General features: G+C 42.9%; 1 protein-coding gene across 1 annotated transcript in view; it reads left to right on the top strand.

Annotated features, from left to right (window-relative positions):
• Positions 1 to 27,929, top strand: part of LOC112230506 (transmembrane protein 132D-like) — a 141,343-nt gene that overhangs the window by 107,176 nt on the left and 6,238 nt on the right. The window contains exons 4-6 of the mRNA XM_024396791.2: positions 4,680 to 4,823; positions 22,677 to 22,885; positions 26,890 to 27,172. Coding sequence (XP_024252559.1) covers positions 4,680 to 4,823; positions 22,677 to 22,885; positions 26,890 to 27,172 — 636 coding nt within the window. The remainder of the gene's footprint in view (positions 1 to 4,679; positions 4,824 to 22,676; positions 22,886 to 26,889; positions 27,173 to 27,929) is intronic.

Below are 27,929 nucleotides of genomic sequence, written 5' to 3'. Positions count from 1 at the left end.
GGGCCAAGAAACATGAGCGATGGACAGTAAACCGGTGGAAATATGTCCTTTGGTAAAATGAGCCCAACCTTGAGATTTTTGGTTCCAACTGCCGTGTCTTTGTGAGATGCAGAGTAGGTGAACAGATTATCTCTGCATGTGTGTTTCCCAGCATGAAGCATGGAGAAGGAGGTGTGATGGTGTGTGGGGTGCTTTGTTGGTTACACTCTCTTTGATATATTTAGAGTTCAAGTCACACTTAACCAGCATGGGTACAACAGCATTCTGCAGTGATACGCCATCCCATCTGGTTTTTGCTTAGTGGAACTATTATTTGTTTTTGAACAAGACAATGACCCAAAACACACCTCCAGGCTGTGTAAGGGCTATTTGGCCAAGAAGGAGAGTGATGGAGTCCTGCATCAGATTACCTGTCCTCCACAATCACCCAACCTCAACCCAATTGAGATGTTTTGGGATGAGTGAAGGAAAAGCAGCCAACAAGTGCTCAGCATATGTTGGAACTCCTTCAAGACTGTTGGAAAAGTATTCAAGGTGGCTACCTCATGAAGCTGGTTGAGAGAATGCCATGAGTGTGCAAAGCTGTCATCAAGGCAAAGGGTTGCAACTTAGAAAAATCTCAAATATATTTTGATTTGTTTAAAACCTCTCTAGCGTCCCACCTGGCCAACATCCGGTGAAATTGCAGAGCGCCAAATTCAAAATACAGTAATACACATAATAAGCATTCATAAAATATACAAGTGTTATACATCGGCATAAAGATTAACTTCTTGTTAATCCAGCCGCTGTGTAAGATTTCAAAAAGGCTTTACAGCGAAAGAATACCATGCGATTATCTGAGGACAGTGCCCCGTGTAAAAAAGCGTACAAACATTTACCAGCCAAGTATTGGAGTCACTGAAGTCAGAATTAGCGATAAAATTAATCACTTACCTTTAATGATCTTCATATGGTTGCACTCACAAGACTCCCAGTTACACAGTAAATGTTTGTTTTGTTCGATAAAGTCCCTCTTATTGTCCCAAAAACTCTATTTTGTTGGCACGTTTTGTTCAGTAATCCAATGGCTCCAAGGCAGTCACAACAGGCAGACGAATACATAAAAGTACCGGTAACATCGAAACATGTCAAACGATGTTTATAATTAATCCTCAGGTTGTTTATTGTCTTCAAAATCAATAATATTTCAACCGGACAATACTGTTTTCAACAGAAATTAAAAATAACAAACGGTGCGCTCATGGGAGCGTGCCCAAATCGGGTCTGCATTCTTCCTCTGTCCTCTGACCAAAATGGCTTTTTACTCGTCGTTTTTCATAATAAAAGCCTGAAACCATGTATAAAGACTGTTGACATCTAGTGGAAGCCATAGGAAATGCAATTTGATTCCTAACCCATTGGATTCTCTATAGGCATTGAGTTGAAAAACAGCCACATGAAAATAATTTTTTCGCCTGCCATATCAGTTCTGTTACACTCAAAGACATTATTGTAACAGTTTTGTAAACCTTAGAGTGTTTTAGCTTGTGGGCCTGAGTAACAGGCAGTTTACTTTGGACACGCTTTTCATCTGGAGGTGAAAATACTGCCCCCTACCCAAGAGAGGTTAACACTTTTTGGTTACTACATGATTTCATATGTGTTATTTCATAGTTTTGATGTCTTCACCGTTATTCTACAATTAAGAAAATAGTAAAAATAAATAAAGAAAAACCCTTGAATGAGTAGGTGTATCCAAACTTTTGATCGGTACTGTATATATAAAAATATATATTTGCAAAAATGATATATGGGGGATTGGAAATGATGCAGACAATTACATTGATTGAATCTACAATCTATCTGCAATATTAAACTGTTCTACCCCTTAAACTTGTTTAAAAATGTCTTCCCCAGATTTTCATTTACTAGGGAGGGTGGTTCCTCCACCCATATTAATCGGAGCCATTTCCCAGGTCTTATGTGTGTGCATGCGTCCGTGTGCGTGTATGTGTGTGTGATTAGACTTCAGTAAGAGTGTTCTTAGGTTGGTTTCGTCTCTCTTCAGCTGTTGTCCTCACCTTGACCCTTGATGTTGAGTTCCACATCTCTCCTTACCCTAGTTCCACAGAGACTAGCCTAGCTTGTCAGGAACTGAGACTCAACTGTTGTCCTTTGCCTACTTCCTTAGAAATATTACAGTTTTTTCCAACTGCTTACACACAAAATCTTTTCATGGCACACGATTTTTGAAACCTCTCACTCAAAGTGCAAAACTACACACCAAATGTGAAAAACCATAAGCTATTTGGACTGAGAGTCCAGCCCAATTTGAGTCGATTTACAGTGGCGTCCATAATTCGAACCTTCAGAAATGAGAACAGGTATGCAACTATCTAATGACTATTTTAGCATTACAGTAATGTTCTGTAAAATACGTATGACTTCATAGTATTGCATAAACATTTGTAACTCTAAGCCATCCATTTACTGCACTGCATTGAATGAATGAGGTTGGTTATCATGCTGTACTACATTTTTTTGTACATTGTTTACAGTTCCTATGCTGAACACATACTGTGTTTGAATTCTGTACAGAGTGGAAAGGCAAAGACATCATGGAGGACGAGGACGCTTGTTTACAGATGTACAAGAGACTGCAATTATAAATATGGTCTATGTGGGGACATAGAGGTTGCCTCTGTCCAAGGTTGGATACGCCATGCTAGGAGATTCTTCCCTCGATGTTTGGCAAGAGAAAACCTATCTTGTGATGTGGACGAAGTATCGTGGCCAGACTCAGGCCCGAGAAGAGATGAAGCGTAGCTTAGCACTGGTGACTGCCCCCCCTACCAATTACTGTACTGCCCCCTTGGGACGCCACACACGCAATTGTGTTCTTTACTGTATTCTAAAGAATATACTTTTGGTTTACATATGTTTATGGTTTTGTTGTATGCTACTGTATACAACAGTAATGTTTGGCCTAATAAATATTTTCTGTTTCTACATTGCATTGGTGTTTACAGTGTACTTGTTACCCCTCTCAGCAGATTACTTTCACTGTAAAACATTGTTATATCACTGTAGAACATCATTATATCTACATTGAAATGTAGATATAAGCCTATGAAAGACCAAAGAGCTTTAGATTTAGAACAACAGTGTTTACATGGTATATCCAAAAATGTACTATTATGAAAGCAGTGTTTGCCATTTGATGCAAATGCTTCATTCTGACATGTGTTTATGGCATTTTGAATGCAGTGTTACATTTTGAAGGAGATGTGAGGCATTTTGCATTTTGTGTGTGCAGTTTTGGGAATTGTGTGTAGAGTTTTGAAAAAAAGGAGACAGTTTTGAAAACTTGTGTAAGCAGTTGGAAAGGACTGTAATAACCAGAAAAGCAAGCACATGTCTGGACAGACACTTTCTGTACTTCTCCTTTTCACTGCAATAATACACACAACCTTCAACATCCTAACCAATAACAAGTTATTACTACTAATCAGGCTGATTTTGCAGGTGTCAATGGCTCATCGTGCAATTAAAACATGATCAAGTCAGACTAGTTCTCATCACTGTGTTTGCACACCCGGCCCTGGCTGCTCATCTGACTTTGCAATCAAAGCAAAACTACACTTTTGAGTTATTTCATGGGAAGAGCTCTGGAGGCTAACAATATTTTATCTTAATAATCATTGGTTTGAATTCAGAGAGGTGAGCCAATATATTTACTTCCCATTAAAGAACGTTAGAGGTGAAATGATAGAGAGGGGAAAAAGACTGGATCCTGGTAAGAGGAATCAGCAGGGAGAGCTAGAGAGACTGGGGAAGAGAGAGAGAGAGAGAGAGAGAGAGAGAGAGAGAGAAACGAGAGATCTGATATTCCATTATCCACAGCAGAGCATAAAATAATATCTGTTTGCACAAAAGGAGAGGGCCAACGGAAGTAACAAAGTGTGCCTGTCTGTCTGTTTGTGTACGTGTGTCTGTGTGGGTGCGTGTGTCTGTGTGGGTTCCTGCATGTAGGTGTGGGTGTCTGTGTGGGTTTGGTGTGTCTGTGTGGGCTCCTGAATGTAGATGTGTCTGTGTGTGTGCCTATATGAAGGTGTGTGTGTGTGTGTGTGTCTGTGTGCGTGCCTGCATGTAGGTGTGTGTGTGTCTGTGTGCATGCCTATGTGTAGGTGTGTGTGTGTCTGTGTGTGTGCCTTTACATGATGGTTGCAAACACAGAGCCAGGGGGATTAAGAGTAGATTCATTCATCTAATTATCTTTCTTCTGCTTCGTCTGAGTCACAGCATCAAGATTACACTATCTTATCATCACTGTTCACATCATTTAATGAAAGCAGCAATTTGCAGTATCTATGATTACAATGTTCATGATATATTGTATCATTAGAGACTGGCAATCTAGGGTGTTAATGAAACCTTAACTACTGTATAGGGATTTGACTGGATTGTTGGTGCTTTATTCACAGGGAAATGAGGATGTACAGCAGATGTGCGAGCATTTACTGTACATACTGACTCATTTATTGAACTCTATGACAGTTGTAGGCTAATTCCAATTAGATGACAATATGAGCAGCTTATATTGCAATAGGCACAGTAAACAATGCATCTGCATGTCAGTGTGGTTGCTCTCCTCAGTAGAACTTAACTCTGAACTCCTCTTTTCTTCTTCTTCTCAGGACACTGAGATTCTGAACACAGCTGTGCTCACCGGGAGGACAGTTGCCGTGCCAGTAAAGGTGGTCACCGTAGGAACAGACGGCACAGTTACGGATGTAACAGAGTCGGTAGAGTGTCGGTCGACCGATGAAGAGGTGGTCAAGGTGAGTGTACACTATACAGGCTGCAACCTTGAGAGGAAACCTTGAACACCTTGAGAGGAAACCTTGAACACCTTGAGAGATGACGACTTCCGGCAGAGATGGCCGCCTCGCTTCGCGTTCCTAGGAAACTATGCAGTATTTTGTTTTTTTACGTGTTATTTATTACATTGGTACCCCAGGTAATCTTAGGTATTATTACATACAGTCGGGAGGAACTACTGGATATAAGAGCAACGTCAACTCACTATCATTACGACCAGGAATACGACTTTCCCGAAGCGGATCCTGTGTTTTGTCCACCACCTGGGACGATGGATCGGATCCCAGCCGGCGAACCAATACAACAACACCGTAAAAGGGGCAGACGAAGGGGTCTTCTGGTCAGGCTCCGGGGATGGGCACATTGCGCACAGCTCCCGAGCATACTACACGCCAATGTCCAGTCTCTTGACAACAAGGTTGATGAAATCCGAGCAAATGTAGCATTCCAGAGAGACATCAGAGACTGTAACGTTCTTTGCTTCACGGAAACATGGCTCACTCGAGACACGCTATCGGAGTTGGTACAGCCAGCTGGTTTCTTCACGCATCGTGTCGACAGAAACAAACATCTTTCTGGTAAGAAGAGGGGCGGGGGGGTATGCCTTATGATTAACGAGACGTGGTGTGATCATAACAACATACAGGAACTCAAGTCCCTCTGTTCACCTGACTTAGAATTACTCACAATCAAATGTCGACCGCATTATCTACCGAGAGAATTCTCTTCGATTATAATCACAGCCGCATATATTCCCCCCAAGCAGAAACATCGATGGCCCTGAACAAACTTTATTTTACTCTATGTAAACTGGAAACCACATATCCTGAGGCTGCATTCATTGTAGCTGGGGATTTTAACAAGGCTAATCTGAAAACAAGACTATCATCATATCGATTGTGCTACCAGGGCTGGTAAAACCCTGGATTGTTGTTATTCTAACTTCCGCGACGCATATAAGGCCCTCCCCCACCCTCCTTTCGGAAAAGCTGACCACGACTCCATTTTGTTGCCTCCAGCCTACAGACATAAATTAAACAGGAAGCTCCTGCTTTCAGGTCTGTTCAATGCTGGTCCGACCAATCTGATTCCACGATTACTTCTATCACGTGGATTGGGATATGTTCTGCATTGGGTCAAACAACAACATTGACAAATTCGCAGATTCGGTGAGCGAGTTCATTAGCAAGTGCATTGGCGATGTCGTACCCACAGCAACTATTAAAACATTCCCCAACCAGAAACCGTGGATTGATGGCAGAATTCACGCAAAACTGAAAGAGCGAACCACTGCTTTTAACCAGGGCAAGGTGACCGGAAACATGACCGAATACAAACAGTGTAGCTATTCCCTCCGCAAGGCAATCAAACAAGCTAAGCGTCAGTATAGAGACAAAGTAGAGTCACAATTCAACGGCTCAGACACAAGAGATATGTGGCAGGGTCTACAGTCAATCACGGATTACAAAAAGAAAACCAGCCCCGTCGCGGACCAGGATGTCTTGCTCCCAAACAGACTAAACAACTTCTTTGCTCGCTTTGAGGACAATACAGTGCCACCGACACGGTACCCTACAAAACCTGCAGACTCTCCTTCACTGCAGCCGACGTGAGTAAAACATTTAAACGTGTTAACCCTTGCAAGGCTGCAGGCCCAAACGGCATCCCCAGCCGCGTCCTCAGAGTATGCGCAGACCATGGTGTGTTTACCGACATATTCAATCAATTCTTATCCCAGTCTGCTGTTCCCACATGCTTCATGAGGGCCACCAATGTTCATGTTCCCAAGAAAGCTAAGGTAACTGAGCTAAACAACTACCGTCCCGTAGCACTCACTTCCGTCATCATGAAGTGCTTTGAGAGACTAGTCATGGACCAGATCACCTCCACCCTACCTGACAACCTAGACCCACTCCAATTTGCTTACCGCCCCAATAGGTCCACAGACGACGCAATTGCAACCACACTGCATGCACACTGCCCTAACCCATCTGGACAAGAGTAATACCTATACGAATGCTGTTCATCGACTACAGCTCAGCATTGAACATGAGTGGCTGAAAATGAGCAGTTCTCTTTCTCTCCATGCAGGGGCAGTCGAGTCATTGGGATCAGGGGTTGCTATCAAAATTATGTTTTCTCTCGCTCCCTCAAATGTTACTGAACCAACATATAAACGCAAACATGTAAAGTGTTGGTCCCATGTTTCATGATCTGAAATAAAAGATCCCAGAAAAAAAGCTTACTTCTCTCAAATTTTGTGCACAAATTTGTTTCCATCCCTGTTAGTGAGCATTTCTCCTTTGCCAAGTTAATCTATCCACCTGACAAAGGCAGCATATCAAGAAGCTGTTTAAACAGCATGATCATTACAAAGGTGCACCTTGTGCTGAGGACAATAAAGGCCACTGTAAAATGTGCCGTTTTGTCACACAACACAATGCCACAAATGTCTCAAGTTTTGAAAGAGCGTGCAATTGTCATGCTGACTGCAGGAATGTCCAACAGAGCTGTGCCAGATAATTTAATGTTAACTACTCTACGATAAGCTGCCTCCAACATCATTTTAGAGGATTTAGCAGTATGCCCAACCGCCATCACAACCTCAGACAACTTGTAACCATGCTAACCCAGGACCTCCATATCCGGCTCCTTCACCTGCGAGTGAAGAAACCAGCCTCCCAGACAGTTGATGAAACTGAGGTTTATTTCTGTCCGAAATAAATCCCTTTTCAGTGGAAAAGTGGAAAACTTATTCTGATGGAAAACTTTTCATGGAAAACTTATTCTGATTAGCCAACCAAACTCTCGCGTGGCACTATTGGGTAGTGATTACACTCACCGCAACATTAAAATAACTGCGGGAAATCAGTGCTCAGCAGGCAGGGGCGAACGGCACTGTGTGCCGGTTTCCTAACTAGCAGTCTCAATGGCAGTGGACGCAGCATGTAGTGGGTGTAACCGGTGTGAAACGGCTAGCTAGTTAGCGGTGCGGCGACATCACTCGCTCTGAGACCTTAAAGTAGTTGTTTCCCTTGCTTTGCAAGGATTGTGGCTTTCGTGGAGCGATAGGTAGCTAACTATTCTTCAAGGGTGACAGTTCTTGATGTGTTCAAAGAGTCCCTGGTTTAAGCCCAGGTTGGGGCAAGGAGAGGGATGAAAGAAACACTGTTAAATGAATGCTGTTGAACTGGATCACTTAGTTGGACTCTGCCTGGTTGCTGTGGAGGAGGAGGGGGGTGAGTGTAACTGGTGTGAAATGGCTAGCTAGTTAGTGGTGCATGCTAGTAGTGTTCCAGTTGGTGACATCACTTGTATTGAGACCTTGAAGTATTTGTTTCGCTTGCTCTGCAATGGCCATGGCTTTTTTGGAGCGATAGGTAACAATGTTACGTGGGAGGCCATTGTTGATGTGTTTTTAAAAATGTATTTCACCTTTATTTAACCAGGTAGGCTAGTTGAGAACAAGTTATTTTGCAACTGCGACCTGGCCAAGATAAAGCATAAAGCACTCACCCCCCTTCGACACATACAACAACACAGAGTTACACATGGAATAAACAAAACATAGTCAATAATACAGTAGAACAAAAGAAAACAAAAAGTCTATAAGCAGTGAGTGCAAATGAGGTAAGATAAGGGAGTTAAGGCAATAAATAGGCCATGGTGGCGAAGTAATTACAATATAGCAATTAAACACTGGAATGGAAGATGTGCAGAAGATGAATGTGCAAGTAGAGATACTGGGATGCAAAGGAGCAAGATAAATACATAAATACTGTATAGGGATGAGGTAGGTAGATAGATGGGCTGTTTACAGATGGTCTATGTACAGGTGCAGTGATCTGTGAGCTGCTCTGACAGCTGGTGCTGCTATGGTGACCAGTGAGCTGAGATAAGGATGGGCTTTACCTAGCAGAGACTTGTAGATAACCTATAGCTGAGAGACTGAAAAACAGCTTCTATCTCAAGGCCATCAGACTGTTAAACAGCCACCACTAACATTGAGTGGCTGCTGCCAACACACTGACACTGACTCATCTCCAGCCACTTTAATAATGTGAATTGATGGGAAATGATGTAAATATATCACTAGCCACTTTAAACAATGCTACCTTATATAATGTTACTTAACCTACATTATTCATCTCATATGCATACGTATATACTGTACTCTATATCATTGACTGCATCCTTATGTAATACATGTATCACTAGCCACTTTAACTATGCCACTTTGTTTACATACTCATCTCATATGTATATACTGTACTCGATACCATCTACTGTATCTTGCCTATGCTGCTCTGTACCATCACTCATTCAGATATCCTTATGTACATATTTATCCCCTTACACTGTGTATAAGACAGTAGTTTTGAAATTGTTAGTTAGATTACTTGTTGGTTATTACTGCACTGTCGGAACTAGAAGCACAAGCATTTCGCTACACTCGCATTAACATCTGCTAACCATGTGTATGTGACAAATAAAATTTGATTTGATTTGACCTCTTAACTTCAGCAAATTTTTATTCATTATTACAGGAAAATAAACTCACAACAAGATCATTATTTACAAGTTAATGGCAAGCTAATTACAGAAAATAGCTTACGGTTGTGAGTGTGGTGAAATAAAAGCAGGATATTCTACCGGATAATTTTTTAACTCGGACACTGTCTCGTTGGCCTAATGTATATCCTAATTTGACTTTGATGCAGGTCATGTTCTTCACATTACTGTCTCTGGTAAAGACACACTGTATCAAATAAAATCACTGTTTATTTGTCACAAGCACAGGATACAGAAGGTGTAAACGGTACACTGAAATGGTTACTTGCATAATGGAGTCTTTTGTTAAGACATGTAGCTAGCTTAGCTAAACAATGAACCATAGTCCCAATTTATAACGTTACTACCCTGCATGAATCTTCAGGTAGTTAAAGTTAACCAACTACATTCAATGTTTGTTAGCTAACTAACATTAGGCTATAACTAGCAATGGAAATGACTCTGAGATACGAATAATATTATTACACAGATCATACATGTATCATTAGCTAGCAAGCCAGACAGCTAACGTTATCTAGCAAGCCAGACAGCCAACATTAGCTAGCTAGCTAACCGGACACTTTAACTTGCAATGAAAACAACTACGTGACAAATTTTGAAATGTATATTATCTGAAAATGTAGCTATTTAGACTCTCTTATCCGTATACATGGATGAACACTTCTACCTCTCTGTCATGCATGCCATGGTTGCCCTTAGTTTGAAGATGTGATGCAGAGACAGGTGTGTTATACAACAGCCTTCTGTGTGTTCTTTTTTCGACTCCCACCGCATATTTGCAATCAAATGCAGAATTTTCTCCATCTCCTTAGCTATCATACTCTGCTTCCACTGGGCCTTCCACTGATTTCAAAACTCGGTCCTTCAGAAAGTCCCGAGGATTAGCAACACTTTTTTCCAGTTCTTTGTGATACAGTATCTTTCAAAAAAAGCTGCGTTAGAAAGGATCACCTCTACATACTGACCAGTTTATGTTATAGACAGAAGCGTGCTACATGGCAGACCAATCCAAACTTGTCTATTGGCATGTCCAGTCCAGCCATTATCTCAGCCAATCATGGCTAATGGGATTGTTCCTGAATTTTTCTGTGGCTGAACCAAATAGGCTTGTAATTTAACAATTGTATTTGTATTTACAGATGTCATACAAGTTTGTTATTAAGACACATGAAAGTTCACAAAGAAGGCATTTCTGCCAATGCATTTTGATAAAATAATTCATGTTTACATTCAAGTGCCTCTGCTGTGAAGTTTTGACGTGTGACATACTCCTAGTTTCCTGAAACAAATCACATATGAGTAATCAACAAATATAATACCATGTTATCTTGAACATCGTGTCATTTAATAATATGCAGGGATGTGATAGTTGTATGTATTATTCACAATGCAAGCCTATTCATTTGGGGGGAAAAAACAGCAGCTCTAATGCAATATTAGCTTCACAGTGAAACACCACTGTTCTGGCAATTAATTTTCATTTATTTTATATTTAACAAGGCAATTCACAAATTCTTATATTAACCTTAACCCGGACGACGCTGGGCCAATTGTGCGCCCCCTATGTGACTCTCAATCACTGCCGGTTGTGTTACAGCCTGGAATTGAACCGGGGTCTGTAGTGATGCCTCTAGCACTGAGATGCAGTACCTTAGACCGCCGTGCCACTCGGGAGCCCCTTAATCATTCTTAAACAGTCAATAAATTGCTTAAAGCAATACAAATCATTTTTGCCTGTATGATATCATGCATGCAAGTTTACCGATAATGTCCACAATGATAGAGCAGCAGACTAAGCAATATGCGAGACGAGGAGCCTATAAAGTTGGATAATTATTCTGGTCGGTGTCAACTTCATTCATTAACAGGCACTGAAGAGATTGATTCTGTTACTTGCTTACTTATTGTTCGTGTCAGATATTTCCAATTTGGGATAGCTGTCTACTGAAATAGTTGCTCATTCTACTACAGGGGCTACAATGTGGCTACAACTGTCTCGCTTTTGGTGGAATGTGAACGCGTTATCATGTGATGCTGCCTACAAATCCCATCTCAAATGGCAGTAACCTACTGGAAAAGTGCTACCTACTAGGGTAAGTGCTTTTTGGAGGCAGGCAGGGAGAAGCTTTTGCATTGGTTAAATAATAAAGGTATGCTACACCAACATAAGTTTCCATTCATACAAAGTGTCAAAACAATAGCGCTGGGCACAAACTCATGCTCAGAGATGAAGTGTGCTGCTCAGACCACTGCCCTACAGCAGGTCACAAGGCTTTGACAAGCCATGAGAATACATGATGTATGAGGGCGGTTGGTTTGCAGAGCCTTCCTCACACCATAGCCCACTAAATAGGTACTGCATTGTATAATCTACAAACAACGCTTCCAGCTGCCCCCTGGCGGCAATTATACATTTGACATATTTATTCAAATCCTCCTACTGCAGGATTATTTTCCTCCTGCGATGAAGTGGGTCATATTATGATCTGACACCTGTAGTGGCTTTGATGAGTGAAAGCTGTGCCCTTTAGTACAACACAGAATAAACAACACGTGGTTGTGTGTACCCGACTTAGAGTATTTGAAATAATTTAATATAGTATTTGAACCTTCTGTGCTTGATTAAGCTTGCTTGTTATAATAAATGGAAAAAGTGCAACCCGGCCTACCTGTAAATACTGTTTAAACCCAAATCTGGTGTGAACATGTATGTATATTGAGTAACACCATACTCTAACCTTGTTAGGCAGAATTACCATATGCTGAGGGTTTTTGGTAATTCAATTTTCCAAGTAGATTGGTTAAGTTACCCTAATTAGATATAGACCCAGTGCCAGTGCTAATTAAAATGGTGATAATGCTGATAATAATAATGTTATATCTATAGTGCGGATTCTATTCACCACAGATAGACAGACAGCACTCTGCTCTCCACTTCCCTCCCAGTTTTTGTCTCAAACAGCACACACTGATAATTGCTTAGGTTATGATAATGTGAGAGGGGGATGTCTGTATGTGTGTGTGTGGGGGGGTATGCATTTGTGTATGTGTATGGTTATGCACAGTATGTGTGTATTTTGTGTGTGTAGATTTTTATTTGTGTGTGTGAAAGAACATTAGAGAGTGAGAGCTCTCAGTAGGTTTAATTATCCACTGAGATATGTTGATCTCTGGAGAGAAGCCCTCCCCACAGCACCCCCATTAGAGAGGCTTTAGGAACAGTCCGTTGTACCCCCTCTCCTCACCTCCCACCCAAATTATAGTTAAGATATATTAAGCATTTCTCATATTAGCTCTCCAGCAGAATTGATTGGGGAGTGGCTGTTCCCTCTCTCCGGTCTATTTTTGCCTGACTTTTGGCATTCTTTCCTGATGAGCATTGTGAAAGCAGCCATGGCCAACCGTAATTGCACCCAGTGTCGTTACTGAGGACTGTGACTTCCCTATCGACTGTCTCACAGCTCAGAAAGGTCTAAGGGCATGCCAGTGTTTTAAGGAGCCCCTTTCCTCTCATTGGGAAACGGATCTGGTGTCAAGGTAGTTTCCGTTTGTATTATACAAACTTCATGTACTGTACTTTCATGTGAAATTACCTTTGAAGATGGTGATTACGAGTCTAATGCGTCTCGGTGGTAATGGAAAGTTACACTGTGCAAGTCAAGTTAAATTGTGATAGTCTCAGATTAGTAAACAGAACAACAATAGGGATTAGGTTTGATCAACTATTTGATTGTGGGTCATAAAAGTAATCAGAGTTATTTCAATAGTTTGAAAGGGGGGGGGGGGGTCAAGTGCAAGTTCTGGTTAAGTGTTATTTTTTTATTGTTTTGGGGGTAGGATTATTTAAGAAACTATTTGAAGAGGTAGGGTTTCATATGTTTTCCAGCAGGGACTCTGCTGTCCTAGCTTCGGGGGAAGCCAGTCGAATGTGCGGAGGAACGGGGTGACATGAGAGAACTTGGGAAGGTTGAAAACCAGGTAGGCTGTCGTGTTCAGGATAAGTTGTAGAGGTTTGATGGCACAAGCCCAGCCAACAGCGAGTTGTATTAGTCCAGACGGGAGAGGACACGTGCCTGGATTAGGATCTGCAGCGCTTCCTGTGTGAGGTAGGGACGTACTTTACAGATTTTGTAGAGCATGAACCTGCATGAGCGGGTCACTGCTTTGATGTTTGCAGAGAACGGCAGGGTGATGTCCAGGATCACGCCAAGGTTCTTTGCACTCTGGGAGGGCGACACTGTGGAGGAGTCAATTTTTTTTGTTGTTGTTGTATTTTACCCTCTTTTTCTCACCAATTTCAATATTGTCTCATTGCTGCAACTCACCAACAGGATCGATTGGTAAAGGTTGAGTCATGCATCCTCCGAAACATGACCCTCCAAACTGCGCTTCTTAACACCAGCCCGCTTAACTCACCTGCACCCTGTTCACCTGACGACCGAGGTCAGCCTGCAGGCGCCTGACCCGCCACAAGGAGTCACTAGAGCGTGATGGGCCAAGTAAAGCCCCCCCGGCCAAACCCTCCCCTAACCCGAACAACGCTGGGCCAATCGTGGACCACCCTTTGTGACTCACAATCAAGGCAGGTTCTGGTACAGCCTGGAATCAAACCCAGGTCTGTAGTGATGCCTCTAGCACCGCGATGCAGTGCCTTAGACCATTGCGCCACTAGGGAGACCCTGAGCAGTTCCATGTTGTTGAGGTTGAGCTCGAGCTGAGCGTGAGCTGCCATGAACGCTTAGATACGTGTTGCTACCTGGGTGGGTGGGTGGGAGAGAGAAGCTTCACCCAGGTTAATGTAGGTTCTAAGGCACAGCCTGCTTTTATGACAGTTAAATGAAGATACAAGACTGAGAAGAGAAGCAGAGAGAAGAGAGAGCCAGAGTAAGAAGTAGAGAGTAAAGGAGAGCAAGAGAAGACAGAGAGGTTGAGCTGACAGAGAAGCCTAAACTGTCAGATTGGTGCTATGAGGAGTGGGTGGTCTGAAATAATTTGTATACAAAACTGCCAAGACACGTCCAGCGAAGAGTGATGATAGTCTGCTTTTGACTAGTTTTATAAAAGACTAATTGCACATCCAAACTGTGGGCATATGCTGAGATAAACAGTGATGCCCATGTTCATTATCACTCCATACAAAGCTTCAGATGAATGGAAAATGGTTGTTATTATAAATGAAAGGCTTTGACAAGCTGTTGAATATAGAGACACTAAAACAAAATCTGTCCTCCAAGGCTTCTGTGAAAGAAGACATGCCTGATCAAGTGATTTAACCCTACGATGTCATTGGTCCATCTGTGGTTCAGTGGCCACATACAGTGCCTTCAGGAAGAATTCATACACCTTGACTTATTCCAAATTTTTTGTGTTACAGCCTAAATTGAACATTTATTCAATAGTTTTTTTCTCTCTCACCCATCTACACACAATCCCCCACAATGACATTGTGAAAACGTGTTTTTAGAAATGTTAGCAAATTTATTGAAAATGAAATACCATTCACACCGCATGAGTCAGTACTTTGTAGAAGCCCCTTTGACAGTGATTACGGCTGTCTTTCTGGGTAGGTCTCTAGAGCTTTCCATACCTGGATTGTGTAACATTTGCCCATTGTTATTTTCAAAATGCTTCAAGGCCACTCTGGAACATTCACCGTCTTCTTGGTAAGCAACTCCAGTGAAGATTTGGCATTGTGTTTTAGGTTATTGTCCTTATTGTCATTCAAAAATGTTGTTAACCTGTTACAGTCAAAGCACTGTCTACAAAGCTTTATGGAATGTAATGGAATGCGCTTCTACTAAACCATATGGAGTTGTTTTAAGGCTGTCATACCAAGGAAAAATTTTGCAATTTGATTTGGAATTTTAAGACCCTTTGAAGTATAAAATAATTATTTGATGAACAATTACAGTGGGGCAAAAAAGTATTTAGTCAGCCACCAATTGTGCAAGTTCTCCCACTTAAAAAGATGAGAGAGGCCTGTAATTTTCATCATAGGTACACTTCAACTATGACAGATTAAATGAGAAAAAAAATCCAGAAAATCACATTGTAGGATTTTTAATGAATTTATTTGCAAATTATGGTGGAAAATATCAAATCAAATTTAACTATATAGCCCTTCGTACATCAGCTGATATCTCAAAGTGCTGTACAGAAACCCAGCCTAAAACCCCAAACAGCAAGCAATGCAGGTGTAGAGGCACGGTGGCTAGGAAAAACTCCCTAGAAAGGCCAAAACCTAGGAAGAAACCTAGAGAGGAACCAGGCTATGTGGAGTGGCCAGTCCTTTTCTGGCTGTGCCGGGTGGAGATTATAACAGAACATGGCCAAGATGTTCAAATGTTCATAAATGACCAGCATGGTCAAATAATAGTAATCACAGGCAGAACAGTTGAAACTGGATGTGGACTGGGGACAGCAAGGAGTCCTCATGTCAGGTTGTCCTGAGGCATGGTCCTAGGGCTCAGGTCCTCCGAGAGAGAGAAAGAAAGAGAGAAAGAGAGAATTAGAGAGATCATACTTAAATTCACACAGGACACCAGATAGGACAGGAGAAGTACTCCAGATATAACAAACTGACCCTAGCCCCCCGACACATAAACTACTGCAAAATAAATACTGGAGGTTGAGACAGGAGACACTGTGGCCCCATCCGATGACTCCCCCGGACAGGGTCAAACAGGAAGAATATAACCCCACCCACTTTGCCAAAGCACAGCCCCCACACCACTAGAGGGATATCTTCAACCACAAACTTACCATCCTGAGACAAGGCCGGGTATAGCCCACAAAGATCTCCGCCACGGCACAACCCAAGGAGGGGCGCCAACCCAGACAGGATGATCACATCAGTGACTCAACCCACTCAAGTGACGCACCCCTCCTAGGGACGGTATAAAAGAGCCCTAGTAAGCCAGTGACTCAGCCCTTTAATAAGGTTAGAGGCAGAGAATCCCAGTGGAAAGAGGGGAACCGGCCAGGCAGAGACAGCAAGGACGGTTCGTTGCTCCAGAGCCTTTCCGTTCACCTTCACACTCCTGGGCCAGACTACACTCAATCATATGACCCACTGAAGAGATGAGTCTTCAGTAAAGACTTAAAGGTTGAGACTGAGTTTGCGTCTCTCACATGGGTAGGCAGACCATTCCATAAAAATTGAGCTCTATAGGAGAAAGCCCTGCCTCCAGCTGTTTGCTTAGAAATTCTAGGGACAATTAGGAGGCCTGCATCTTGTGACCGTAGCATACATGTAGGTATGTACGGCAGGACCAAATCAGAGAGATAGGTAGGAGCAAGCCCATGTAATGCTTTGTAGGTTAGCAGTAAAACCTTGAAATCAGCCCTTGACTTGACAGGAAGCCAGTGTAGGGAGGCTAGCACTGGAGTAATATGATCCAAATTTTTGGTTCTAGTCAGGATTCTAGCAGCCGTATTTAGCACTAACTGAAGTTTATTTAGTGCTTTATCCAGGTAGCCGGAAAGCAGAGCATTCTAGTAGTCTAACCTAGAAGTGACAAAAGCATGGATTAATTTTTCTGCATCATTTTTGGACAAAAAGTTTCAGATTTTTGCAATGTTACATAGATGGAAAAAAGCTGTCCTTGAAACAGTCTTGATATGTTCTTCAAAAGAGAGATCAGGGTCCAGAGTAACGCCGAGGTCCTTCACAGTTTTATTTGAGACGACTGTACAACCATTAAGATTAATTGTCAGATTCAACAGAAGATCTATTTGTTTCTTGGGACCTAGAACAAGCATCTCTGTTTTGTCCGAGTTTAAAAGTAGAACGTTTGTAGCCATCCACTTCCTTATGTCTGAAACACATGCTTCTCGCGAGGGCAATTTTGGGGCTTCACCATGTTTCATTGAAATGTACAGTTGTGTGTCATCCGCATAGCAGTGAAAGTTAACATTATGTTATCGAATGACATCCCTAAGAGGTAAAATATATAGTGAAAACAATAGTGGTCCTAAAATGGAACCTTGAGGAACACTGAAATTTACAGTTGATTTGTCAGAGGACAAACCATTCACAGAGACAAACTGATATCGTTCCGACAGATAAGATCTAAACCAGGCCAGAACTTGTCCGTGTAGACCAATTTGGGTTTCCAATCTCTCCAAAAGAATGTGGTGATCGATGGTATCAAAAGCAGCACTAAGGTCTAGGAGCACGAGGACAGATGCAGAGCCTCGGTCTGATGCCATTAAAAGATAATTTACCACCTTCACAAGTGCAGTCTCAGTGCTATGATGGGGTCTAAAACCAGACTGAAGCATTTCGTATACATTGTTTGTCTTCAGGAAGGCAGTGAGTTGCTGCGCAACAGCCTTTTCTAAAAAATGTTGAGAGGAATGGAAGATTCGATATAGGCCGATAGTTTTTTATATTTTCTGGGTCAAGGTTTGGCTTTTTCAAGAGAGGCTTTATTACTGCCACTTTTAGTGAGTTTGGTACACATCCGGTGGATAGAGAGCCATTTATTATGTTCAACATAGGAGGGCCTAGAACAGGAAGCATCTCTTTCAGTAGTTTAGTTGGAATAGGGTCCAGTATGCAGCTTGAAGGTTTAGAGGCCATGATTATTGTCATCATTGTGTCAAGAGATATAGTACTAAAACACTTGAGTGTCTCTCTTGATCCTAGATCCTAGATCCTAGTTGTGCAGATTTAGGACAACTGAGCTTTGAAGGAATACGCAGATTTAAAGAGGAGTCCGTAATTTGCTTTCTAATAATCATGATCTTTTCCTCAAAGAAGTTCATGAATTTATTACTGCTGAAGTGAATGCCATCCTCTCTTGGGGAATGCTGCTTTTTAGTTAGCTTTGCGACAGTATCAAAAAGGAATTTCGGATTGTTCTTATTTTCCTCAATTAAGTTGGAAAAATAGGATGATCGAGCAGCAGTAAGGGCTCTTCGATACTGCACGGTACTGTCTTTCCAAGCTAGTCGGAAGACTTCCAGTTTGGTGTGGCGCCATTTCCGTTCCAATTTTCTGGAAGCTTGCTTCAGAGCTCGGGTATTTTCTGTATAACAGGGAGCTAGTTTCTTATGAGAAATGTTTTTAGTTTATAGGGGTGCAACTGCATCTAGGGTATTGCGCAAGGTTAAATTGAGTTCCTCAGTTAGGTGGTTAACTGATTTCTGTCCTCTGGTGTCCTTGGGTAGACAGAGGGAGTCTGGAAGGACATCAAGGAATCTTTGTGTTGTCTGTGAATTTATAGCACGACTTTTGATGTTCCTTGGTTGGGGTCTGAGCAGATTATTTGTTGCAATTGCAAACGTAATAAAATGATGGTCCGATAGTCCAGGATTATGAGGAAAAACATTAAGATCCACAACATTTATTCCATGGGACAAAACTAGGTCCAGAGTATGACTGTGACAGTGAATAGGTCCAGAGACATGTTGGACAAAAACCACTGAGTCGATGATGGCTCCGAAAGCCTTTTGGAGTGGGTCTGTGGACTATTCCATGTGAATATTTAAGTCACCAAAGATTATAATATTATCTGCTATGACTACAAGGTCCGATAGGAATTCAGAGAACTCAATGAGGAACGCTGTATATGGCCCAGGAGGCCTGTAAACAGTAGCTATAAAAAGTGATTGAGTAGATTTCATGACTAGAAGCTCAAAAAACGAAAACGTCATTCGTTTTGTAAATTGAAATTTGCTATCGTAAATGTTAGCAACACCTCCGCCTTTGCGGGATGCATGGGGGATATGGTCACTAGTGTAGCCAGGAGGTGAGGCCTCATTTAACACAGTAAATTCATCAGGCTTAAGCCATGTTTCAGTCAGGCCAATCACATCAAGATTATGATCAGTGATTAGTTCATTGACTATAATTGCCTTTGAAGTAAGGGATCTAACATTAAGTAGCCCTATTTTGAGATGTGAGGTATCATGATCTCTTTTGATAATGACAGGAATGGAGGAGGTCTTTATCCTCGTGAGATTGCTAAGGCGAACACCGCCATGTTTAGTTTTGCCCAATCTAGGTCGAGGCACAGACACGGTCTCAATGGGGATAGCTGAACTGACTACACTGACTGTGCTAGTGGCAGACTCCACTATGCTGTCAGGCTGGCTAACAGCCTGTTGCCTGACCTGCACCCTATTTCATTGTGGAGCTATGAAAATAAGTATTTGGTCAATAACAAAAGTTTATCTCAATACTTTGTTATATACCCTTTGTTGGCAATGACAGAGGTCAAACGTTTTCTGTAAGTCTTCACAAGGTTTTCACACACTGTTGCTGGTATTTTGGCCCATTCCTCCATGCAGATCTCCTCTAGAGCAGTGATGTTTTGGGGCTGTTGCTGGGCAACACAGACTTTCAACTCCCTCCAAAGATTTTCTATGGGGTTGAGATCTGGAGACTGGCTAGGCCACTCCAGGACCTTGAAATGCTTCTTACGAAGCCACTCCTTCGTTGCCCGGGCGGTGTGTTTGGGATCATTGTCATGCTGAAAGACCCAGCCACGTTTCATCTTCAATGCCCTTGCTGATGGAAGGAGGTTTTCACTCAAAATCTCACGATACATGGCCCCATTCATTCTTTCCTTTACACGGATCAGTCGTCCTGGTCCCTTGGCAGAAAAACAGCCCCAAAGCATGATGTTTCCACCCCCATGCTTCACAGTAGGTATGGTGTTCTTTGGATGCAACTCAGCATTCTTTGTCCTTCAAACACGACGAGTTGAGTTTTTACCAAAAAGTTATATTTTGGTTTCATCTGACCATATGACATTCTCCCAATCTTCTTCTGGATCATCCAAATGCTCTCTAGCAAACTTCAGACGGGCCTGGACATGTACTGGCTTAAGCAGGGGGACACGTCTGGCACTGCAGGATTTGGGTCCCTGGCAGCGTAGTGTGTTACTGATGGTAGGCTTTGTTACTTTGGTCCCAGCTCTCTGCAGGTCATTCACTAGGTCCCCCCGTGTGGTTCTGGGATTTTTGCTCACCGTTCTTGTGATCATTTTGACCCCACGGGGTGAGATCTTGCGTGGAGCCCCAGATCGAGGGAGATTATCAGTGGTCTGTAAAGTCTTCCATTTCCTAATAATTGCTCCCACAGTTGATTTCTTCAAATCAAGCTATTGCAGATTCAGTCTTCCCTGCCTGGTGCAGGTCTACAAATTTGTTTCTGGTGTCCTTTGACAGCTCTTTGGTCTTGGCCATAGTGGAGTTTGACTGTTTGAGGTTGTGGACAGGTGTCTTTTATACTGATAACAAGTTCAAACAGGTGCCATTAACACAGGTAACGAGTGGAGGACAGAGGAGCCTCCTAAAGAGACTCTGCGAGAGCCAGAAATCTTGCTTGTTTGTAGGTGACCAAATACTTATTTTCCACCATAATTTGCAAATAAATTCATTCATTAAAAATCCTACAATGTGATTTTCTGGATTTTTCTTTTCTCATTTTGTCTGTCATTGTTGAAGTGTACCTATGATGAAAATTACAGGCCTCTCTCATATTTTTAAGTGGGAGAACTTGCACAATTGGTGGCTGACTAAACACTTTTTTTGCCCCACTGTATATTTGGCCTTACTGCTATTAGCCCATATAAACATATTGAATAACACAATAGGACAACCATCTATGCAGCACTCCACCAATCAGGCCTTTAAGGTACAGTGGCCAGACGGAAGTAAGGCACCTAAAGGCCTCTCAGACGATGCGAAACAAGAATCTGGTCTGATGGAACCAAGATTGAACTCTTTGGCCTAAATGCCAAGCGTCGCGTCTGGATACTTATGTAAATGTTATACTTTATTCTTTTTATTTTTAATAAATTTGCAAACATAAAAAAAACGTGTTTTTGCTTTGTCATTATGGGGTACTGTGTGTAGATTGATAAGGGAAAAAAACAATTGAATCAATTTTAGAATAAGTCTGTAACATAACAAAATGCACTGTACTTCCATTCATTTTTTCAACTGGTAATGGGGGACCTTCAAGCGAGTCTTGTGAGGCCTGTGGACGTCCTAAACAACCAAAATGTATGTGTTCATGGGAGTTTCAGCTTTACAAAGGGGTCATATGTATATAGCCCACACCGTTTGGACACTAAAGAAAGAAATTGGAAGATCGGCTGTATCTACTTCAGTCGAGTCCAAAGACGCTTGTAGAGTCATATAGCAAAACGGAGAACACCATCGTGTTTGTGAGAGTCTGATCTTTCCATAAAGGGGTCATTTGTTTATTCTGCAGGCACTGTATGTGAGTGGCTTTGGTGCTGATTGGAGGAGACGGGGCGGATTCAGCCAATCGTGAAGTGGCTTGAGGCTAGGGTTTTGTTTTTTGATTGGCACTTGCGATTTGTGTCTTTCTCTGCTCCATCTGTTAATAATTTTAAGCCCGTTTCTCCTCACTGGCCTTGTCAGTATGCACACGCACACACACCAACAATATATCCCTTTTTTACCAATTTCACTTCAGATTCTGATGTTTACTCCCACCCGCGTTTCTCCACACGTAACATTTTGATACTTTTTTTACACCCTGGGTTGATCCTCCTGCTCAGCATCGATCCATATATCCAAGCGTCAAACTTCAAAATGTTTTCAAGTTAAGGGTTACAGTTTGGATAGGGTTAAAACAAAGTTTAGGCATTCATAACAAAATGTTAAGTTAAGGGTAAAGGTTTGGGATAAGCAAAAAAATAAATGGTCTTCCTCTGGGATTGAAAACGTGATCTTCGGATCCAGAGTCAGTTGAGTCATGAGATTACGCCCGTCCACAGTGCACTAGCAAAACCCAAGCCTAATTGATGGCGCTCACTGTTGCCCTAGACGTCCAATTTCAAAGTCGCACACACACACACACACACACACACACACACACACACACACACACACACACACACACACACACACACACACACTTGAATGGAGACTTCAAGGGTACGGTCAAAGAATGCAAAGTCTGTCATCAAAATCATTACTGAGCAGAGGGAGAGATTTAAAATCTTTGGAAATGGCAGATTTTCTTTTGAAGGATATAAAAATAAAAACATTTTCTGCCTCTAGACAAATAAACTTGCATGACTAATATTTGCATAGAAATAATTTAGAACTCTTGGCCCTTAAAATAATACGGAATGTTGCATCGTATTCTTTCATAAAGCATTAGCCTATATGTCAAACTTAGTTGCTTTTGTTGCTCTTAGTTGCTCTTCCTCTTAATAACATGTTTTCCTATTTCTCCTCCTTCTCCTCCACAGGTGTCGGATCGTTGTGACTATGTGTTTGTGAACGGGAAGGAGACGAGGGGGAGGATGAGGACGGTGCTCAACTTCACCTACAGCTACCTGAGTGCCCAGCTGGAGATGAGTGTGTGGATGCCCCGCCTCCCCCTGGTCATCGACGTGGCTGACCCCGAGCTCAGCCAGATCAAGGGCTGGAGGGTCCCGGTGGCGACCGGCAACAAGAGGTGTGTGGTTTTACCAGACAGTGAGATGGGTTACCTGGTTCATACTGCTTGGGAAACAGATGTTCATAATAATTGTAGTGCATAGTAAAAAACTAAGATTCAAGGATCATCTTCAAACATCATGTTAATTAAAGTGGTTGTACCTCTCATATATTTACCACTTATTCTCTAAGTAGCCTTGGAACCTAATGCACCAGTCTGTCCACATATAAGTCCATCCTCATCTGGAGGTTTAGAATAACTGTGATAATGCTAATGTCTTAACCATGATGCCTACACCTGTCCAGTATTACGCTCCCTCTCTATGACCGTTGTTCTCTGGATACCCAGGTGACGCCGGTGACTCAGATGCTCTCTCCGAGGGGTTGTGAGAGGCTTAAGAATATGTCTTTCAATTACTGTTGTGACTCTCAGTCAATTCTCTCTTTCTGTCAGCCACCTGGCAAGACTAACACGTCTGACAATTCTGTTCTCTCCTCCACAACATTCTGTAAAAGTCCTTACAAAGGCAGTCAACCTTGTTCCTGTTTGAACAAGGAAGAAAGAGAGCAAAGACTAGAGTTGGAGTCTGCATTTCATTTTCGCTTGTTGTTATATAGAAATAACTGTTTTTCTAGGAAATATGACATCCTAGCTTGATGCATATGTTTTTTAGCTTGAGGCATGTGTTCTATAGACTTTTCAGTAGCCAGGCCACCAGGTGGCACTCTAACACATCTGCCCCTGAGCGATTTAGTCCAGTGAGTAGGAGAGCTGAGCGAGCCAGTCGAGTCATATTGTGCTTCTGGAAGCGAGCTTATTACACGGCCAGACCTTATCTGACCTGACGGCCACCCGTGAGAACATGCCTCGCCCACTTCTTCTTTATTTTTTTTTGCTGCTTGCCGCTAATGTCACCTGAGTTAGGCTTTAGGCTGCCATGTAAATGTCGTCACGCTGGTGAATGGGGTGATGGGGGGAGGAATGGAGAGCCCGAGCAGGTCCAGCATGTTAACCTGTCAGCCTGTTTTTCTGCCTGGATGGCCACACCTCATTAACCTAATGGAAGCTGTCAGTATCACACTTCCCCCGGCCACCTGACCTAGCCCAGAGCACATAAAGGAAGGCAGGGTGGGAGTAGAGAAAGAGAGAGAGAGAAAGGTGTTTGAATTCAGTGAGAGAGACTGAATTCAGTGAAAGAGACTGAATACAGTGAAAAGCGAGAAAGAGACTTGAATGAGAAAACACATAATGTAGGAGTAGAGCGAGAGAATGGGAGATAAAGTGTTTAGAGAGAATGGAGAGTTGAGTAGCGTCAGGGTAATAGCCTCTTTGTTGACTGTCTGTCACAGTGCTCCGCCATTTACAGGAGGTTAGATTCCCTGGGCCACACTCTCTATCACTGGGCTGAACAGGGCTAACTCTCCCTGATCTGTACTTTACCTCATTCTACTGCTGCTGAATGGGTCTAATCATAGTAGATGAAGAACAATGGGTCCTTATAAGATTTTACATTTATATTTTAGTAATTTAGCAGACGCTCTTATAATGAGTGAATTACAATTAGTGCATTCATCTTAAGAAAGCTAGGGGAGACAACATACTGTGTACAGTTGTAGTTAGTATATTTTCCCTCAATAAAGTAGTTATCAGCAAAGACAGTGCTAGTAGGAAAAGTAACAGGGTTTCAATCCCTTGTTTAATTCAAACAATAGATAGAAGATAGAGACAGTGAAGCTAGAGTAATGGAGGAAATGTCACACGTGCTCCCGCTCTCCCTCTCTGGCGCTCGAAGGCGCCAGGCTGCCCTTCATTACGCACACCTGTCACCATCATTACGCGCATCAGCGCTCATTGGACTCACCTGGACTCCCTCTCTTTGTTGTTTGCCCCATCTATAACTGTCTGCTCCCCCCTGTCTGCTCCCCCGTTTGTTCCCTGTGTCAGCATTATTGTAGTTATGTGTTCATGTCCAGATGCTGTCCTGTCCTTTTCTAAGTCCGTTGCTATTGAATGTTCACTCCCTGCACCTGCTTCTTGTCTCTACCAGCGTCAATCCATACAGGAATAGAATAGAACAGAGTAGAGAACTATTTGATATATACTGTAAAATACAGACTTTCTCAAATATCAAACACTTTCACCTTGCATGTGCCCCGTAGCACTCACATCCGTCATCATGAAGTGCTTTGAGAGACTAGTCAAGGACCATATCACCTCCACCCTACCTGACACCCTTGACCCACTCCAATTTGCTTACCGCCCAAATAGGTCCACAGTCGATGCAATCTCAACCACACTGCACACTGCCCTAACCCATCTGGACAAGAGGAATACCTATGTGAGAATTCTGTTCATCGACTACAGCTCGGCATTCAACACCATAGTACCCTCCAAGCTCGTCATCAAGCTCGAGACCCTGGGTCTCGACCCCGCCCTGTGCAACTGGGTACTGGACTTCCTGACGGGCCGCCCCCAGGTGGTGAGGGTAGGCAACAACATCTCCTCCCCGCTGATCCTCAACACTGGGGCCCCACAAGGGTGCGTTCTGAGCCCTCTCCTGTACTCCCTGTTCACCCACGACTGCGTGGCCATGCACGCCTCCAACTCAATCATCAAGTTTGCGGACAACACAACAGTGGTAGGCTTGATTACCAACAACGACGAGACGGCCTACAGGGAGGAGGTGAGGGCCCTCGGAGTGTGGTGTCAGGAAAATAACCTCACACTCAACGTCAACAAAACTAAGGAGATGATTGTGGACTTCAGGAAACAGCAGAGGGAACACCCCCCCATCCACATCGATGGAACAGTAGTGGAGAGGGTAGCAAGTTTTAAGTTCCTCGGCATACACATCACAGACAAACTGAATTGGTCCACTCACACAGACAGCATCGTGAAGAAGGCGCAGCAGCGCCTCTTCAACCTCAGGAGGCTGAAGAAATTTGGCTTGTCACCAAAAGCACTCACAAACTTCTACAGATGCACAATCGAGAGCATCCTGGCGGGCTGTATCACCGCCTGGTATGGCAACTGCACCGCCCTCAACCGTAAGGCTCTCCAGAGGGTAGTGAGGTCTGCACAACGCATCACCGGGGGCAAACTACCTGCCCTCCAGGACACCTACACCACCCGATGCTACAGGAAGGCCATAAAGATCATCAAGGACATCAACCACCCGAGCCACTGCCTGTTCACCCCGCTGTCATCCAGAAGGCGAGGTCAGTACAGGTGCATCAAAGCTGGGACCGAGAGACTGAAAAACAGCTTCTATCTCAAGGCCATCAGACTGTTAAACAGCCACCACTAACATTGAGTGGCTACTGCCAACACACTGTCAATGACACTGACTCTACTCCAGCCACTTTAATCATGGGAATTGATGGGAAATGATGTAAATATATCACTAGCCACTTTAAACAATGCTACCTTATATAATGTTACTTACCCTACATTATTCATCTCATATGCATACGTTGATACTGTACTCTATATCATCGACTGCATCCTTATGTAATACATGTATCACTAGCCACTTTAACTATGCCACTTGGTTTACATACTTATCTCATATGTATATACTGTACTCGATATCATCTACTGTATCTTGCCTATGCTGCTCTGTACCATCACTCATTCATATATCCTTATGTACATATTCTTTATCCCCTTACACTGTGTATAAGACAGTAGTTTTTTTGGAATTGTTAGTTAGATTACTTGTTCGTTATTACTGCATTGTCGGAACTAGAAGCACAAGCATTTCGCTACACTCGCATTAACATCTGCTAACCATGTGTATGTGACAAATAAAATTTGATTTGATTTGATTTGAACATATTTTTTTGCCAGAAATTAGGTTGCATTTAGATGATTTTATCTGTGCTTCGGAGTTAACGAATACCCACATCCAAATATGTCTGTGTTAACTGCAGTAAACTGTTGATTTGCTCTACATTTTCCAACTTAAATGCTGCTTTTATTCTGCTTCTTTCCAAGCTTTGTTTCTTTCTTATTTTCTCCAGGTATGAGAGGGTGAGTGCGGATGATGGTGATGAAAGTGACAGTGAGAGGACAGAGAGTGGCTGTGTCCCCCAGTACCAGAGCACCACGGTGCGGGTCCTCACACACTTTGTGGCCCTGGGAGTTGATGGAAATGGCCAACAGGACTTCTTGCTGGGCAGTGATTGGCAGGTGGACGTGACTGACCTGGTCCAGGATTTACTGAGGGTGGAGGACCAACGTGTGGCCTATCTACTGGAGGGACAGGTCCTGATGGGCCTCAACACTGGCACAGCCAAACTACAGGTGTGAGAGAGAGGGAGATGAAGGGAGAGAGAGAGAAGTGATTAAAGAGTGATACAGCAGTCTGAACGTTTGAGTGTGAGTGAAATGGCGAGAGTGTGATCGAAAGTGGGAGAGACAGAGATCGTGGGGTGAAAGAGTGGTAATGAGAGCATTAGTGTGTGTGAGAGAGCTAGGAACAGAGAGAAACCTTTTGATGAACCGAGAGTGAGAGATAAAGAGTGCCTGCTTGGACAAAATAATAGAGGATGGGCAGTGCAAAAGGAACGTTTGTAAAAACACAACGAAAACGGAGGCTCTTTGCGAGTGGGGCTTTTTAAAAAGGTTACCGAATCGATCTCGGCACAGCACAAACACTTAGCCTATCAGGGACTGACAAAGCAACGTGAGCCTGCGGCACGCCCAATAAAGGCTGCTAAGTCTCAGAGGGCGTGTAGGCTCACACACACCACCAGACACTCCCCCCATCCCATGTAGATCATTACTAACAGCAGGATCCTCTGGAGAGCGTTGAGGGGTGCCCACTTACGGTGTAAAATACAATCGATCAAGGTTTTCCCCAAAACACAACAGCTCTTCCAAGGCCTGATCCATGGACATTCATATCCTCTCCTTATTGTTGTTGGTGTACAATATCCTATTACCTTTACATAACCCAGGTTGGTCAGTTGAGAACCATTTCTCATTTCCATTGGAGACCCTGTCCCACAGACAGAAACACGCAGCAAATATATCTATTGGGAAATGGATGGAAATTATA

The sequence above is a fragment of the Oncorhynchus tshawytscha genome, linkage group LG33 (genome assembly GCF_018296145.1).
Source record: "Oncorhynchus tshawytscha isolate Ot180627B linkage group LG33, Otsh_v2.0, whole genome shotgun sequence".
NCBI classification, from domain to species: domain Eukaryota; kingdom Metazoa; phylum Chordata; class Actinopteri; order Salmoniformes; family Salmonidae; genus Oncorhynchus; species Oncorhynchus tshawytscha.
This window is presented reverse-complemented; position numbering and strand designations above follow the sequence as displayed.